At 51.5% G+C, this 17882-nt stretch overlaps 2 protein-coding genes across 5 annotated transcripts in view; one reads left to right on the top strand and one right to left on the bottom strand.

Annotated features, from left to right (window-relative positions):
* Positions 1-660: 660 nt before the first annotated feature.
* TSC22D3 (TSC22 domain family member 3) overlaps positions 661-17882 on the bottom strand; it is a 58219-nt gene continuing 40997 nt past the window's right edge. For 2 of the 4 annotated variants that reach the window (XM_073799446.1, XM_033849359.2), the window contains exons 3-4: positions 3323-3374; positions 661-2170 (exon numbers count right to left, since the gene is read on the bottom strand). In XM_073799446.1, the coding sequence (XP_073655547.1) occupies positions 1940-2170; positions 3323-3374 (283 nt within the window). In that variant the 3' untranslated portion in view covers positions 661-1939. Of the gene's footprint in view, positions 2171-3322; positions 3375-3740; positions 3822-4093; positions 4484-17882 lie in introns of those variants that run through there. The other 2 variants (XM_004327769.4, XM_033849360.2) reach the window with 2 other exon arrangements.
* On the top strand, positions 12352-15087 carry LOC101322692 (COP9 signalosome complex subunit 9). Its single transcript, XM_019949400.3, has 2 exons — positions 12352-12414; positions 14776-15087. Exons 1-2 carry the CDS (start codon positions 12352-12354, stop codon positions 14953-14955), a joined length of 243 nt encoding a protein of 80 aa, XP_019804959.2. The 3' UTR covers positions 14956-15087.

Raw genomic sequence — 17882 nt, 5'->3', positions numbered from 1 at the left:
CGAGGCTGGTGGGTTTTGTGAGTGAACTTTCAGCAGTGACAAGTGGGGCAGCAGGGCTTGAGAGCATCTTTCCTTGGGGGAGAGGGATGGGGTTTGGGCCACCGCATACATTGTGTCCTTTCCTCACTGAGGCCCTCTTAGCTCCTTTGCCCATGTCAGGGGTCTCCTGTGGATTGGTATTAAAGAGAATGCACCAAGTAATCTGGATGATGTTTCAAAAGAGGGAAGGGGCCCACTCACATTTATTCAGTTCCTCACTTCATGCTCCCTCACATGGACCCCCTGTCCTTTTCTTTTGGACCTTCTTGGGGTATCCTTCCTCCCGAATCACCCCCTCGAGCTGAAGTTGTGTTAGTAGTCACCTCGCCACTCACTCCGAAGCTGTTATATGAAAGCAGGAGCAGGACAGAGGGATGGATGGAAGATTGGGTCCCAACTCGCCATAATAGCTGTGTGACTTTGTGCAAGTCACTTGAACGGGCTGAGCCTCAGCCTCTTCACCCGTACAATGGGGGTGTTGTGACAGTTACACAAGATCATGGCTGTAGCACAGGCCTGCCACTCAGGGTGTGCCGGTGAACGGACAGCGAGTCAGAAAACCAGTGCCCCTGGGGCCCCTACCGCCCACTCCATTTTAAACTCAGTAAGACACCAGGTTTATTTTTAGAAAAAAAAAGAGCAAACTTTATTGAAATTTCAAGCTACATTTGAAACATCAAAGTCCAAATCCTGGAGACATAACATCAGGATAAGATGTCAGAAAGTGGAAAGTGTTCTCACTGCCACAGAACTCCCTAGAGACAAGCTCCCTGAGCACATCACCCAGGCACCGTCGGGTCAAAGCCATTCCCTTGTCTATCCTTGTCCACAAGAGGACACCGGCAAGCTACTCATTCTGTTCATTTGCAAGTTTTCCAAAAAAAAAAAAAGTTTTCGAATGACAATGTGGAGTTCCAGCTGATCTTCTCTCAACCCCATTCTATGTAGTCAGCACCAGTGAATGGTGGGTTTGGCATTCAAAAGAGGACCTCACATGTCTTCAGGGGACAGATGGGGCAAAGGTTGCAGCAGCAAGGCATTCAGAGGGTGCCCCCCCCACCTTTACTCTTTAGTTTTACTTAACCTAAAGGACAAACTGGATCAGCCTGGTAGATGAACACAGTCAAAGAATTAGCCTTAAGAGATAAGGGACCAGTCAATACTCCCAAAGCTGGTTAGGCCCTTCAACACATAGGTGTATGTGTATATGTATACATCGCTACACTAAGATACAGATCTAGCCCTATGGGTATATATACGCACGTATGGCTATATAGAAAAACTATGCCAACACTAACCAAACAGAACTTTGTAAGCGGTCATCCCAAAGCCGTAATCCCACACTGGGCTGTGCAGAAAGCCATGCATTACACCATATTAACCAACAGAAGGCTGACTTGGCTCAATCTCTCCCAACTGTGGCCCTGCCTTGGCGAGGCAGGGGAAGAGAGAGAGGCTGCCTCTGCTTAAACCACAACTGGCTTCTTCATAGGACAGTCGTTGTCAGGTGAAGCTGTTGAAGATGTCCATGGAAATGAAAAACCAGACCCCTTAGACTTTCTGGAGCAAACTGGCGGCCTGTCTCAAACTACCTTTCTCCTCTGCCAGCTGCAGCTAAGTTGCCCAGGCCCTGGGAGCCCCCAGGGCGCGGTGGCATTAGAGGCTCGCTGGCTTGGGGTGACGAGGCCCCATGCAACTCAGCCTCCAGAGACCTGCTCTTTGTCAGGGGTCTGTCACTGGAGTGGACCCAGGTGGCCATGTCCTTGGGACATCTCTTGGCACCAGCTATGCTAGGTGTAAAGTTCTCCACGTGAGATGACGCTTGGGGAGCCAAAAACAAACTGGAAAGAACTAGGTAGAACAAGTTTAGTGGCTCTGCCCACCCTGAGGACAGAGCCACTTACACCGCAGAACCACCGGGGGCCTCGGGTGCTTCTGGGGTTTCGGGAGCTGGCTCCTCGGGGCTCAGACGGGACTGGAACTTCTCCAGCTGCTCTGGGCTCGCCAAGGTCTTCAAGAGAGTGTTTTCACGCTCCAGCTGGGAGTTCTTCTCCACCAGCTCCCGGATCTGCTCCTTCAGGATCTCCACCTCCTCTCTCACAGCATACATCAGATGATTCTTCACCAGATCCTGTCCCGGAGGAGATCACGACAAAGCTATCCGTTAGCCGCGGCGGCCCCTCTGCGGCACCTTCTCCTGGCCGTTGGGGCGCCTGCGCTGTCCCTCATGCTGCCAACCTCCAGCCTTCCCTCAGCAGCCCCTCGGAATGCTGGCCCCGCAGCCCTGGTCCTCCTGCCCCTTTCTCCGAAGCACCTAAACCTTCGCTCAGGAGAGCTGCGTGATCGGGGCCACGCCTGAGTTGGGAGCCCAGCTTTGAACTACATAGGAATTCCCCCCTGTAAGTTTCTGATGACTTTCAAAGCTGGCCTCCTGGGAGACTTTTGGGTGAGACTTCTGCTGGTTGGCGGTGGTATGCTATATCCCCATTTCCACATAAGGTCCCACGGCTGGCCCAGATCCCAGGGAACACCTGCAATGCACCCTGTACTGTTGGTCTGCTTTACCCATCTCCACCAGGAGAATATAATGGGCTCTTCTGGAGACTTCTCCTGTCCACAGGACCCAGCATACTGAGCTGCAGCTGTCCTGCAGCCTGGCCGGAAAGGACACTGGCCCTGGGGGAAGGTACCCGGATGGCTTCATCCTCTCTGAATTCAGATGACTGCACTGGGGGCGGGGAGCTGTGTCATTAGGCTCCGGGGCACAATAAAGTGTTTGCTAAAACTGCTGGAGGCCCCAATCCCCTGCAGCCATTTTGGCTGCTTGGTGGAGTACGACCTCTACCTGGTGAAGGAGGGAGAAGGGGTGGGGTGCTTTGCTTCCTGTTTCCTCCCAACTCCTGACCCCAGCCCAGGCTCTGCAGAGGCACTGCAGTGCGGTGGCATCCAATGAGCTCTGGCCCCTGCCAACTGTGGGATGCAGACAAATCCAAGGGTCTGAGCTCCCTGCCCTGCCACGGGCCCAGGAGGGAGCCAGAGGCTGCTGCAAAGCCCTGGGATGGGAGAAGGAGGAGCAAAGGAGAGGGTCCAGCAAGGGTGGCCTGGAAATGCCCTAAAAGGTGCCACTCTGATGGGACTCTAGCTAAGGCCTCCAAGGGGACAGGAGGCAGGCTGTCAGCTTCCTCGGGCGCTTGGCTTTTGCACCCACCCGCTCACTGCCACCCTGAGTTACATAAGCAGTAGCCAGGTCTGGGGATGGGAATGACGCAGTGATGCCACTCACCATGGCCTGCTCGATCTTGTTGTCTAAGGCCACCACGCTGGCTCCGGAGGCACTGCCAAGACAAAAAGGAAAGCGACTGCGTTACCCACTTGGTTCCAGTCTGAGTACCTGGTAGCGGTGGCCACAAAGTCCTCCATCTGCCCCAGCTCTTCCTCTCTATCGCCTCGCTGGCCCGAAGTTCCGGGCACTTTGTCCCTAGGTCCATCTCTGGCCCCTGCAGGAAGCTGCACCTCCCCACCCAGACCGGCTCCGCGCCGCCACCGCCCAGAGCTCCGCGTGGAGCAGCGCGCGGGTCCGGGGGCGCACGGGCCAGCGAGGCCTGCTCGGCGACATGCAAACAATGGGGGCGCGCGGCCCAGGGAGTCCCCGGCCGCCAGCCCATTCCGGCGCCGGCCCAGAAGGTCCCAGGCAAACCTACCGAGCTCCGAAGCTAGCTAGGAATTCCTCCTCGGCTCGACAGCTTCCGGCCTGCTCCCCAGCGGCGCACGGCGCGCGGCTAGCCCCCCTGCCCAGCCCAGGCCCACTGCCCCTCTGCCTCCGCCCCCGGCTGCAGCAGCTCGTTCTTACGGTGCAGCGGCCGCAGGGACGCTCCGACGGCAGATCCCAGCGCGGCGGTGACCCCCCCCCTTCCCTGCGTCCCCTACCCCCGCCCCTTCCCAGGATGCTGCACCGCGGGGAACGGGGACCGGCGGCGCACGGCTCGCTCGGAGATCCCGCTCTCAGCCCAGCCCCCGCCGGCGCCCGGGCTTGGGAGCTGTGGCCAGGGGTTACCTGTTATCCAGCTTAACGGAAACCACATCCCCTCCAAGCAGGGAAGAGAAGAAGGAGATGTTGAAATTGTGCAGCTGGTAGACCGCCACCTCCATGGGGGTCTGATACATTTCGGTATTCATGGCTCGGGCTGCCGGGGAGCTCTGGCCGGGCTGCGGGCTGCGGGCTGCGGGCTGGGCTGGGCGGGCTGGGCAGCCGCTGGCTGCTGGCGCGCTGGACGGGGCTGGGCTCTGCGCGTCGGGCCCTGGGGCTACGAGGGGGGCGAAGGCTGCCGAGCGAACCCAAAGCCGGTCGGGCGTTCCAGAGTTGAAGGGAAGTGACTCGAGGGGTGTCACCTGGTGTGTCAAAAACTCCACGGCCGCCAGTCCAACCCAGACTCGGAGATATTTCGGCTCCTTCTTCTTTATATAGGAGGAGCCGGCTGCGTCACATGGCGTCAGCGGCATGCAAATGAGTCCTGTACCGGGCTTTGTGGCTCAGTTAAACCACATCCCCTCCCTGAACCTTAGTCTGGAACTGTAAACAGTTCAGCACTTTCTTGTGCCAACTGGCAACTCCAAAGAGGGCTCTGGAGATTGGTAAAAACCAAATGGAACTGATTTCTTAGAGAAATGAGAAGTACAAATGCCATTACAGGAGGTAGGAAGCCTTCAGTAGAGGGCGGCGCTGGTTTTAAAAGCTCTTCTTCGGATGTCCGCCAGCATACCTCCCGTGTCTTTGCAGTGCTGTCACAGGCCGCCCTCCCTGGACACCCGCCCTCACCATCAGGACCCTCACTCCTTCCTGGTGCCTGCCTTCTCAGCCTCTCTCCTGCACACAGACTTTGTCAGTTGCATGTCCCCTCACCCAGCCAGCTTGTCCACTGGCTTGCCCCCATCCGCAGCATCTATCCACTCACCTCCTCCTACGGATGTACCTGTCCGTGTACTGACACATGCACAGATCTGTGACATGCACGGACTAGCTAATCTGTACATGCCAGTGTGCATGTATGGAGGAGAGCATGAGTGTCCAGGAACTCAGATGAGTGGGGGAACATGTACAAGGGGGCAGCTGGGGGCCAGGTGGGTGACAGAGGAGGTGGGGAGGAGACAGTAGGGGAGTGGGCACTGCAGTGACCGCAAGATGCCAGCCCTTTTCTCTTTGGTCTCAACACCCTATTCAACATCATCCAGGATCTCATGTTCCTATTTTTAAAAACAAGATTTTGTTACTGTCCTATGAACAGCAAATGACAGCAAAACTACAAACCAAGGCTAAATATAAACCATCCCAGGAGAACACCCGCCCTGTGATTGGTCCAGCCACACACGGGGTTACAGGGTACTTCACAGACAAACAGATTCCAAATCACAGGGAAAATGAGGTGACTGTTGCCTACTAAGAGTTACACATGTTACCATCAAAATATATTTTCATTCTTTTAAGCGTCAAGCTTAAAAAAAAAAAAAGCCATCAGAGGTTTGAGGTCCTTTTATCCTGCTCTTTCCTAAGTGAGGCCACCTGGTGGTCTGAAGCAGAATTGCAGCCAGATGGAGCAACCTAGACCAAACAAGGGACAGGTGATGCAACTGGGAGTATTATTTACACCAACTCAGGGCCGTAAGAAGAACATTGGGTTTCACCACACATACAATAGTTTGGATGAAGTTAGGGCCAGTACCCATGAATCAGTTGGTGATTCAGGCTATGGTCCAAAGAAATACCCTAGTGCAATCAAGCTATTGGAAAAGTACTGGGGCCTCTTATCAGCAAAGAAGGTAATTATTATTTGCTTCAGGATATTTCACCTAACCAGGTACCTGGCACAGACACCCTGGCCAAGGCCCCAGTTAAGCCCAGTCTGAAGGCCTTAGTTTTCTTCAGGCTGCCCGTGCAGTCATGCCACCGAACAGCCAACATTTTTCACTATGACGTGGAGCTCCCATTGGATCCCACCGGTGGTAATACGTGCACAAGGGCCATTCTATTTGCAAAGGACCGACAAAGAGATCTACCCAAGCAAACCTACTGCATGCACTAGCCCAGGATGGTGATTTCCTTCACCCCAGTTTAGCTGGGAGACAATCCCAATCTCAGGATATCATGTTATCTTCAGGTCACAAACTCCCTGAACAAGGTGTTCATGCTAAGCTGCGTGTGGTAGACAGAACAAAGTGCATACCACATTTATAGGTCATCAAGAACATTATTTGAGCAAAAATAAAAAAAAACCTTCTTAAATCCGGAGCTTAGCTGATACTGGAATTCCCTGATATATTAATCTGCCCTCTGTGTCACATAGAGCTTTCTTGGTCCAGGAAGAGTCTGAGTTGACCTTTCATTGGCTTGTAAATCTTTCCTCAACTCACTATTGCTACCTACCCCAAGATTCCAAGGGAGATGATGAAAAGAAAGAAAGAGAGATAAATAAGCCGGGTCGGCAGGGAAAAAACACCACCAGGAAAACAGGGCATGGGACCGAAGAAAAACCAGCTCCTTCAATGGGGACTCCCTTATATGGAGACAGAGGCACAGAAATCCAGGTAGTTTGGGGAGGGGAAAAAAAACAACAGATGAAGTTTGCTAGCAAGGCTGTGTTTGAATTGTACATTAATTATACTTCAATTAGAAATAAGCTCGGCTTGAGACCCGCTGACAATAACAGCTACCATTAACTGAGCAACAGCTGTGGGCCAGGCACTGTGTTGGCTGAGTCACAAACCCTGTGGTGTAGGTGCTGTCACCATCATTTAACAGATGAAGAAACCGAGGGTCTGAGAGGCTACCTTGCCCAAGGCGGTGGCACAGCTAATAAATTATAGAGCTGGGACTCCAGCTCAGGTCTTCCTGAGTAGAGACCAAGTTTGTTCTTACTACACTTACTAGTGGGGGCAGGGAGTAGGTTTGTTGAATGAGTGAGTCAAGGAAGTTGGGGGACGGGTTGGAGGTGCCAGGAAAGTGGTGTAGAGGAAGAAAAGGTGAGGGGCAGGGAAAGTACTCCTAGGACTCCAGCAACATGGGGGACCAGAAGAATATACAAAATGTCCAAATGAGCTTCATAACAGGGCTTTGCTCACCTGCATTATTTCAAAAGGCAGCCACTGCAGTCCTTAAAGAAAGCCCTCTCTGCCTAGGAAATAGAAACTATGAAGCCAACTAGCTGGCTCCCAGAATGGACTCCACAGCGTCCCAAATTAGGTATGGAGTCTCATGACAATAATCACAGTCCAGTCAATTTCCAGTTTGTAACTGGCACCCTTAATTAACTCTTTCTCCCCCCTATACCTGCTGTGTCCAGCTTTTAGGAGAATTAAACCAACAAGAAAACAAGCTAATTTCAGGGATTTCGTTTCAGAAAAACAACTTTGAAAGGATGTCCCAGGTTCAGCCCACACTCAGCCAATCTCTCAGTCCCCTCTGCACCTCTAGTTTACCAACCAATAGTGAGAAGAGCTCACCCTGAGGGCTTATGATTCTCAGTTCGCAAATAATGGCTGGATCCCTGGATCGCAGGCTTTGCTAAAGGGAGACCACCAACCTAAATGTCTCTGTAGGAAGATTTTCAAACAGCAGGGGTAGGGGAGACAGGGGCAGATAGGAGGGGGAGAGGGAGAAGTTGGAGGAACCCAAAAGGCTTTCTGTGTAACCCTCGGCACACCGGAAAATTCCTCTGCCCAGAATAGCTGAGCCAAATGTTGCAGTGAGTGGAAGCTTGTGCTGTATAGGGTAACTGTGATCTGATCTAACTTTTCTGAGTAAAGTGCTGATCTATGAGGCTCTCAGCGTCCTTGTGTCTCTGGAGGTGGGCCTCAGGCAGGAAACAGTGGCCTAAGGATTCAACAGCATAGCAACTCCAACATGTGTGTTTCCAAATTTCCTTTCTTCCATCCTGTGAGTTACATGGTAGGCTGGACCCAGAGCCACCGTGGTCACAGCGCCCAGCTGATGAGCCAGGTCCTTTGCTGGCTCTCGGTTCTAGGCCTACAGCTATGGGATTCTGTGATTAAACAGACACAGCTGACCCTCCCTCTCTCAGGGTGACTTTCTAGGTGGAGGGTGGCATGAGGAGGATGGGGTCAACTCCCACCGTTTCAGGTGGCCCTGGAAGCCAACTTGTTCCCTTTGAAGTGGAAGAAGGGTCTCAACATCGTCACCGTTCTGTTCCACTTCAAAAGCCAGACTCTCTAGGACAAGAGTCCTTCCTATTTCGGGTTCCCATGGCGCAGGAAGGCGGAGACTGGGCAGTCTGGGCCTCATAACCTGTGGGCAGGATCTCAGCACGCTGCCGAGGGGTGGGAGGCAGACTCAGGGTGGGTGCGGTAGGTAGGGGGTGGTGAGAAGGGGGAACATCTCACTTCCCTTTTTGTCACACTCAAAGCATTGTGTACCACGCAGCCCAAAGGAAACTCTTTATAGGCAAGTCTTCCTTATTTTCTACAGGGAATGTTCCACCCCCAAGGCTCGGCAATGTTGGCGGCGAAACACAGGGTCTTGCGGCAGGAGAAGCGGGAAAAGACACGATGCGAGAGGTGCGGGACAAGCCACCAAGCAAACGCTGCGTTAGGAGCTGGACAAGGAAATCAAAAAGGATGCTGAGCACCAGAGTGTTAGCACAGTTGACAGGGAGGCTGCAAAACAACCCTCCCCGTTTACCCCTCCACGGCGGCCCCCTTCTGCCTGAAGCTCTGTCTACGTCTAGTTACTGACTTGTCCCTTTTTCTGAAGAGGCTGGGGGAATAAGGAGGCTGAAGTGCCATCATTTAATTTGTGCTGGCTCCACTCTTCTCTCTTCCCCTTGGTTCCACTCCAGTGTGGGAGACTATAGACAGGAAGGATGCTGCCACTTAATCTTTACTTTGGCCTCATGGAAAATCCCCAAAGTCCAGAAGAAGGGAAGCAAGAAGGAAAGACGGAGACAGACAAAGTGCCTTGTCCTCTGTGGGTCACGTGAACTGCCCTGCATGGCCAGGGCCCAGAACGTTGACTTTGGGGGGCAGGAAAACAGGGAGGAGGATGCGCACGCAGATGCAGAAGGCAGTGGTGGGCGGCAGGGAGCCCACGAGGAATCGTGGTGGAGAGGGACACTGTCTTGGAAAAGTGGCTCTAGCAACTGATTTGGGCCAAACCCTGGCACTGAATGATGGCAGGAGCAATGAATTGTGCCTTTCAGCTCCCTCCCCAGACAGGATCCAATGTGAGCTTCACAAACAATCTCCCAGTGACACGAGGGATGACAGGCAGAACCAAACCCCATTTGGACAAGGCACTCCACTCCACTCACCCTCGTTCAAAGAAGTCAAAAAGGGCTCTTGTCAAATCACCTTTGTTACCCCAACTTTGGTGGCTAACTATGGGGGGTAGGCAGTCTCTCCTGGCATCTCAGCAAGACTGGAAGTACTGGCAACGTTATCCAGGAATGAATGCAATTTAGCTCAGTGGATCTTAAATTTCATGAACCTTGTATCAATATTTATGCTTGTCTCCCTTCTCTTTTTGCCTTGCAGCTGGGAAAATTTACGTCCATCATTTTTCTAAGCTCTCTTCTCATTTTCCACCATCCCCATTACCCATCTACAAGTATGAAACAGATATTCCTGAAAAAAGAGAATGTCAAATTAACCTCGGTAAATGGAATCCCCTCCTCCACCCAACACTAGTTGCCATCATCATTCAATACAATTCAATTCAACTCAATTCAAAGTTGATTGACTGCCTATTCAAAGTACAAGGCACATTTCAGGGAAATTAAAAACAAACAAACAAACTGGTAGTGCAGGTTAACAACTGTGCTTCCTTCCAGAATATCCTGGGCCTCTGGTGAACTCTGAAGTCTACCTACTGGTTAGATCTCAGTGAAATGTTTACTTCAGGAAAAAGCCTAGGGCTTGGGGGTGCTCAGGAGGGTAGCCTGGGGTTTGGGAAGGCCACACCACCGCCATCACCCCTGGCATCACTTCAGTCCTCAGAATCGGGCCCGCCTTTTTTCTCCCCACCCTGTCGTTTGGTCCGTGCCCATCTAGATGGGGATTAACATAGCAGCCACAAAACTTGGAATTTCTGTGGGACCCAAGGCTCCTCTGACATGGTGGCCAACAGTGTCAGGGTCCCTCACTCTGATTCCCTTCCTTTGTAAACCAGGGGAACAAAGCACAGGTCCTTAAGGGTCTCTGAGTTGCCAGCCCCTTCCTTCTGAGAAGGGGGTCTATGTTTAGCACGGGGAGGGGGTCACCTCTGTCAACCTCCTCGTGGTCTTATCCTTGTTCTATAGTGCCCTCCCAGACCAGCGAGCATCTTCACGTGGGCAAATAAACTCCCTCATCACGGCCCACCTTCTGGGAATCCTGGCCCTCGACAGCCTTCTCAGGGGCTGGGAAAGGAAGCAGCAAGAACATGGCTACTCTCCGTGTTTGTTTGTCTGCACCAGCCCTCCACCAGCTTCTCCGGGCCAGGGAGACACTGGCAGGGCCTCTCCCCAGTCCTTTTGCTTTATGGAGCAGTCCCAAGAGCCGAAATTCCAAGCCTTTTTTTTTTTTCTGGCAGTTGCCGGGGTTACTCTGAGTGGTATGTGAAGGACTTGGGACTATTGGCAATGCTTGGAAGACGAGAACCAGGAGAATCTTGCTGGGGACGCTGAGCCAGCAGACAAGGGGCCTGTGAAGAGGCCAGGGGCTCTGAGGTGCAGCACCTGACTCCCCTGTGGGCCCCGCTATAGAATGGGTGACCTCTGAAGTGGTCCAGGTTCCCTGGGGAACAAAACGACGGTAATAACGCCGGCCTCTTCAGGCGCGGGGGCTCCTGGGCCACGAAGGGTGAGCATTATGAGTCTCCCAAGGCTCTCACATTGTACGCCCGAGGCCCTTGTTTAACTCACAGCGGAGCTATTCACCGTGGGCTCACTTGAGGTAGCTCCTTGATCCTCTGTTGTGCGACTCTGTGACTTGTGAGGAAAGGCTCTGTAATTGCAAAGGGCCTCTGGCTCTCCAGCCGCCTCCCCCCTCCCTTGGGTTTCCCGGATGGAAAGAAGGCAGCCCAGCTGAGGTGGGGGGCGGTGGCAGGAAGGGGCAGGGGACACACTAGTCAGGAGAAGAGAAAGAAAGGACAGAAACAAGGCAAGCTTCTCCCTGGGGGCACCCCACCCAGCCCCAGCCATGGGAACAGAGCCAGGCAGCTCAAAGGCATGCGGGGAGGGGTTAAGGAAGGCCTCCTGCCCGGTTTGAGAATTGCTGACAAGGAATACACACACCTTATCAGGAAGAAAGGGCGGCACACAAGCACACACACACACACACACACACACACACACACACACACACGTTTATGCAAACACCCGTTCAGCCTTTGACAAAGTCTAATTCACAGAGCTAGGCACGCAGAGGGCATCATTCCATCTCTGTCTCTCTCACCTGATGCCAGCTTCGTGACCCCCAAAGGGGTGGTAAAGCAATAGGACATGCAAAGTGGCAAGGCAGGACGCTGTAGACCCAGTCAGAGTGTTACAAGCCGTGGCCTCTGCTCTCTCTGACATCCAGAGCTGGCTGCGTGCTGTGCAGGGGTCATAGGTGACAGGCTCTTGGGGGAAGCTTGGAGTGGAAGTTAGGTGGGCATAGGGGGAACCAACTTGAAGCTTCACACTGTACACCGGGCACAGGAAGCGCTGGTGCCGCCAGGTCCACAGTTTTCAAAGATGTCAATCACACATTCAAATGAAAGAGAAATAAAAACAAGCACCATTTGTGTACAATCAATCATGTGAATGCCTAGGAAATGATTCCCATAGGCTCCTCACGAGGACAGCTCTAAAGAGAGCCAGTCCTGGCATAGATGTCACATGTGACTGACGACCTGAGAAGTGTGATTTGAACGGCACTGAGAAAAATTCCTCTCAGTCCAAGCTGTTTGCCTGACCAGACTACTGCAGTGCCTACAAACGTCACCCTCGGAGTCATACCTTTGAGTTATAATGGAATTCTTTACACTTTGAGGAATTAGGAAAGTTTTTTCTTCCAGTGCAAAAGCCCTGGGAGAGTACCACATTCTGCCACTATCAGCTATAAATACTTAAATAGGGATAAACTAAAGTTCTGTAATACTTTCAACACAGTAGTCAGTGGTGGATCAGCATCAGAAGATGATTAAACACACAGCAGGTACAACTTGCTGGTGGGCTGTGGAGGGAAAGAAATGGGTCCAGGTGAGGAGAGTATGGATATCCTGGGCTCCAGCCCTAGAAAATCTAGTAGAATACATCTGTGGCTTGAGAAGGGTACTTTCAGGAGATGAGGATGCAGCTCTTCTGGCCCCAGTCCATGGAACTGCTTTTGGGAACCACTGGCCTACAGGTGAGAGCCAAGACAGGATCTACCCGAAGACTCCCCAGAGTGCCATGACCACCACGACCCACTCTGTGTGACACACGATGATGGGGCTCAGCATATTCTGAGCCTAACATCTGTTCAGTCATCTCCTTCCCTGTCATGTCTGGCTACCTCTTTCCCTCTCACTCCTGAAAACTTGATCAGAACGTGAATGAGAGCTGCTATTAGAAAGATAACGCAAACTTGCTCTGATTTATAAATCAACCTTTGGCAAATTTGGCTTCTCTGTTAATGAGGAACAGATTGCTTCTAAGACACTTCACAGCTGTCTGTGGGAACTCTTGGCCTGGGAGGTTGGAGGCGTGGGGGGCAGGTATCACAGGGCGGGAAGGGAGAAGAACCTGGAGAGAGGGAGAGAACGGAGAGGGGCTGATTTTTCTCCAACAGCACAGTCTGGTCAGTTAAGCTGCCCTATCCCCCTTCAACAAAAGCCAGCTCTCCTCCAGCCCTGTGGCTCTCCCTGCCTGGTCAAACGTGGATCCATTCCGAGGTTGGCTGGAGGGCTGTGACTCATTCCCCCCTCAGGAGCTTGCTGGGGCTGACTACAAAGACTTGCCAGGATCTCTGCAAACGTGCCCATCCCGTCCCTGAGCCAAGCCTTGCGCTCCCCTGCCCCTACCATCCGCATCCCATCCCATGGCTTGCAAGCGCCTCCGGGGCAAGGAGGGTACCCCTGCGGCTTACTGACTCCCCTCTCCCAAGGGAACTCACTGCTCTCTGTGGTACGCATCCGGCCTGTGTTTCAGTATTCTATTTTATTTTTATGTTTAATTTACACTGCCTGCTAGGTTTGGGGCTTAAATAAACAAAGGCTATGTTTCCCCCAAGGCCTGGACTTCCCGGTTGCCTGTCAGCAATAGAGTAACCCTTTTAACCTCTTTTCTTGCCCCTTGAGACACGCAGTGTTGGGGGTGGGATTGGAAGAGAAAGATACTTTGGGTCAAAAGCCTGGAAATTCTTAGTGCCAGCCTAAAATACCACCCCCTCGCTCTTCTCCACATGAATGTTAAGCCCCGAAGCTGCCTTAGCAAGTACAGACTTCCTTCAAAGGCCACTGCAAGACTGTAAGGGTTAAGGCACAAAAACGGAAAATTCAAAGTATTTGCATTGATTATTTGAAAAATCTACTTACAGATGTCTTTGTACCACTGAGCAAAGACAGAAGGGCCCAGGTCTTGGTGAGTGGAGCCTTGGCAGTGAGCAGCCTTAAAGGCCTATAGACTGAGCAGAGCTCGGTGGGCCTGCCTGGGAAAGGCTTCCTGCCAAAGCTCATACACCTTAAAAAATAAGAGGAACACTGGCCCCTGTGTCCTAGGATAGAGCTCTAACAGCAAAGTAACAAATCCTGGTCAACAGTTCTGACATCCTGTTATTTGCTAAAACTAATAATACTGTGGCGTTTGTTGACAGAGTTGCAGAAGAGCTAAAGTAAACATGGAAACTGAGGAAAGGCCAAGTATAGACGGTTACTAGCTCAGCAGTTGAGAAAAGGGAGTTTCACAGACACTCCTTGGACATCTGGGGGCAGTGGGGCCTGAACACAGTTCGGAGACAACCCAGAGGCATCTGTCTTGTCACCAGGTGATTTCTCTCTAACAATAGGCTACTGCAATAATGGGCTTGGCCCATGGAGCTGAGTCCTCAGACAGAGAGTAATGACAAGACGAATTGAGAGGGACTCTCCTAGTGCGTATGCCAGGGTAGGTGCCCCCTGAGAAACGCAGCTCTGGCACCCATTCTAAATGAACTAGGTCAAGTGGGAAGAAAATACGTCAGAAGGCCAGAGTTCCTTTTCTACCTTACCACCAGGCCCCCAGAACTGCTTAGAAGGCTTCTAAACCCCCTATGCTGCTAGCTCCTCGTTCATGAAATGGGAATGATGCCCCCCTGCCCCACATAAACAACACACAAGGTGTATATGTTTATGGACTCCCCAAAGTCTGGAAATGGAGATAACATTGTATAGTTTTTGCAGACTGATGATGTCCTTGACAACATGTATATATGTGCCTATGTTTCCAGACATGGTGGATATCCTATAGGCGGCATAGCTGAGTTCTTCAGGTAGTAAAAAGGGCCATGTGAATGCGATATGTGCCGTGATGAGTAAGGGCCCTGGTCCTCAAATGCTGTTGGCAAAATGGCTCACCAAACGAGCAGTCCTATCAATGCTGTTTCAAAGTCCAGCATTTCTAACTTCCTGTCCAGTTCCAGTTTGTTGTTTCCATGATTTCACAAGTTATGGATACTGCCTATGGGGAGGGGCATAGTTTGAGGGACTGATGTTCAGATGGAATCAACATTCAAAATTTAGTGTCTTGACAGGCGGAGGTGAAGCAGGCGGTGGACGAGATGTTTCCCGAAGGTGCCGGGCCCTACATGGATCTGGACGAGGCAGGAGGCAGCACAGGGCTCCTGATGGACTTGGCAGCCAATGAAAAGGCAGTTCATGCAGACTTTTTTAATGATTCTGAAAATCTCTTTGATGATGATGATATCCAGTGAGGTGTGTCCGGCGGTGTGTTTGCTCAAGTTTTGCCACGCGGTGGTGTGGCGGATCTCCTCAAAGGACAATTTCAGATGGTTCCAGAGAACTTGTGGAAATCACTTAAAATTAGGAGATGGTTAACCAAGAAAGAGAAGATGGTTTTAACCATCTGGATGAGGCCTGTTAATCTCTGAATGTGGCCAACTTTTGTCCTTAACTTCAATTAAAAAAAGTGATGTTATTAAAAAAAAAAAATTTGCGTCTTGAAGGTCTTAGCAATCCTTCCCTCACAGAGGACTTGTAACTTGCATAAAGTTTTGGCCTTGAGAGCTTCTCCAATGGCACAGTCAGTAATCAGCAGGACCATTGGACTGAAGGCACAGCGAGATAAGATCATGACCACTGGAAGTGGACAGTGCAAATGGTCTCAAGTGAGCAGTGACTGGCTTTCTAGACTAGAATACAAGCTCTTCGAGGGCAGGGGCTTATCTTATTCATCACGGCACCCCCAGAGTCTAGACTAGTGCCTGGCACACAGTCTCAATGCCATAAACATGTGCTTAATAAGTAAAGAGAAGGTTTAGATAAGTATTAGAACTTGGCTAATGGCCTCCACAGGGAAGAACTACAGGCAAATTCATGAATTTGCCTCCTGTTAACATGTTAATTTGGGGACAATCATTGTACAAGAGCAACTCTGCAGTTAAAAACACGGAAGACTGGTGAAAATCAAACATACTTGGAAAACCCAACCCAAACACAATTTAATTGAGTAAGTGGCCACTAATGACCTGGAACCAAGGCCCGACCTCTTCAATAAAAGGGATAATTCACCCGTGTGTGTGCTCCTGGTTCTGCACTAATGCTGGGACTTTGCTCAGTTCCCATCTTTAGCTGGAGGGGCTGGGTCAGTTGGGAACAGGGCACCCACAGGGAGCAGTAGAGGGTGATGAAGCCCAGGAGGAGGGCAGCCAAGTCTCAGCTGGCAGTAACATCAAAGAGGGATTTCAGGCTAGCAAGCCTGATTCTGAGCAAGTGACAGCCACATAACTGGAACGATGTGGCGGGGGTGGGTTGCAGATAAAAAATCCATCCTGACTAAAAATACCCTGATGACCATCAACATAAAGGAAATTCTCACCATTAATGTCATCCTTGGGTTTGAATCTTGAGGGTCCCTGTTAAAATGAAAGGTCTTTCTCAGAAGGGGAACTATTTAGTTTTTCTCCGGGAAGGAACATGATGACCTGCTCACTGTGGTCCGAATAGTTGGGGGGCTTCTGGGAGAAGTGACCCAGGCTGACTAAGTATATAGACTAGGGGGGTACTGCCTGGGGTGGGCCATACAATGGGTCGTGGCTAACTGGTGGCCTTAGGCTTTCAGGGGACAGGCAAATGTGCCCAAATATTCCTGGACTCACTGTAAAGAAACCAAACTGCCTGAGTGGGCAGCTTTGAGTAGCAGAGTTTATGACAAAGGAGATTGTTTTCTCCTGCTCTTCTTGGTAAACACAAGCAAACTGTTCTGAAGAGGCCGCGAGGAGCAGTAATATATATATGTCCAAGCCCGACTCGGGGTATCTATCTTCAGTGCTTTCCTGTCCGGGGAATCTTGTTTGCATATGCTCATCAAAGCATTTTCCCTGGAAATCTCCTCCTCAAGTCCTACTGACTCACTGATAAGTTGGCATAGGTGAGAAATGGAAGGCTCTGTGACTGATAAGGGGTTGATGGGTTCTCCTTCCCCCTGGTAATTTCTTTTTACCAAGAGCCTCCTGTTGACCCAAAGGAATGCGTCCAGTGGGGGAAATGCCAGGCAGGAGGTCAGGTTGCTGGGGGGAGCTTTCTTTGGCCATCTTCCACCAGTCTCTGTTGGCAGTTGCCTTCTCTGCCTGTGTAGCAGGCGACTCTGGCGGCAGACACAGTACTCACACCAGAGCTGGCCAGGGCAGCCCTTGCCCCTCAGCACCCCTCTTTCTTGCCCTTGTAAAACTGGCAAAACCTCAGCCCCAGAACCCCACTCTAGCTTGACCAGGTGATGGCCAACTGCTTGATACCAGGCAGAGCTGGGCCGATGGAGGGAGGCAGGGGAGTAGGGCTGGGCAGGTTCTCCCACCCCCGTGGCTCTGTTGTGAGGTGCTGACAGCTGAGAGAGGACCTGAAACCAGTTAGCCTGGGGCTCCCAGCCAGCAGTGTATTTTCATCTTGTTTTGACTGGGACTGTCCTCCTCTGTGTAAACACGTCCATGTCAAGGGGAAGAAAATGTAGAACAGCTTAAAATAGGTGGGTGGAATGCATCCCACCCATGAATCACCAGCTCAGGGAATGCCCTGCAGGTAGGCCTTGCTTTAAGCAAACCTGACATATGAAAACCTTAATTCAACAAGAGGGTAGCGATGCACCGCTATTAGGTCTTGACCTATCACTGAGAGATCTCAAAGCCACATCTGGTCCAAATAATAACTTCAGTAGCTCCCATGTACTGATTACTTAGCAGGCACTGTGCTAAGAGTATATTCATTAGCCTTTTGAACGTTGTCAAGAGTTATGGATAACTGATAGTAGGAATTGGGTATCGTATTATCATTAAGCCCATTTTGTGGATGAGGAAACTGAGGCCCAGACAGGTTAAGTGACTTGCCTAGAGTTACCTGGCTCATAGTGGCAGAGGAGAGATGTGAACCTCTGGGGTGTGATTCTAAAGCTCCAGGCTGTCTCTAGCTGGGCATTTAGCTTTGTCTTGAGATTTCTAGGCAGGGCTGCATTCTTGGCATGAATGTCCATTCGTGCTGAGCCCCCTTCATCACAGTTTGCAGGGGAATGATTAACAGGCCTTTATCAGGGTTAGGGTGGGGGAGCCCCCCAGGTGGGGGATGGTTCTTGCCACTGACTAAAGGATTCCCATAAGGGGGGCCCCCCTAGCATGCCAGGATCGGACAGATC

Source organism: Tursiops truncatus, chromosome X (assembly GCF_011762595.2).
Source record: "Tursiops truncatus isolate mTurTru1 chromosome X, mTurTru1.mat.Y, whole genome shotgun sequence".
NCBI lineage: Eukaryota > Metazoa > Chordata > Mammalia > Artiodactyla > Delphinidae > Tursiops > Tursiops truncatus.
Note: the sequence above shows the minus strand (reverse complement) of the source record. Positions and strands in the feature narration are given on the sequence as shown.

What these genes read in the sequence shown, in the direction of transcription:
- LOC101322692 (XM_019949400.3), top strand. Translation starts at nt 12,352, where the DNA reads ATGAGGATGCAGCTCTTCTGGCCCCAGTCCATGGAACTGCTTTTGGGA. An exon ending in TGGGAACCACTGGCCTACAG is followed by an intron (nt 12,415 to 14,775) that starts GTGAGAGCCAAG and finishes GTGTCTTGACAG; the next exon opens with GCGGAGGTGAAGCAGGCGGT.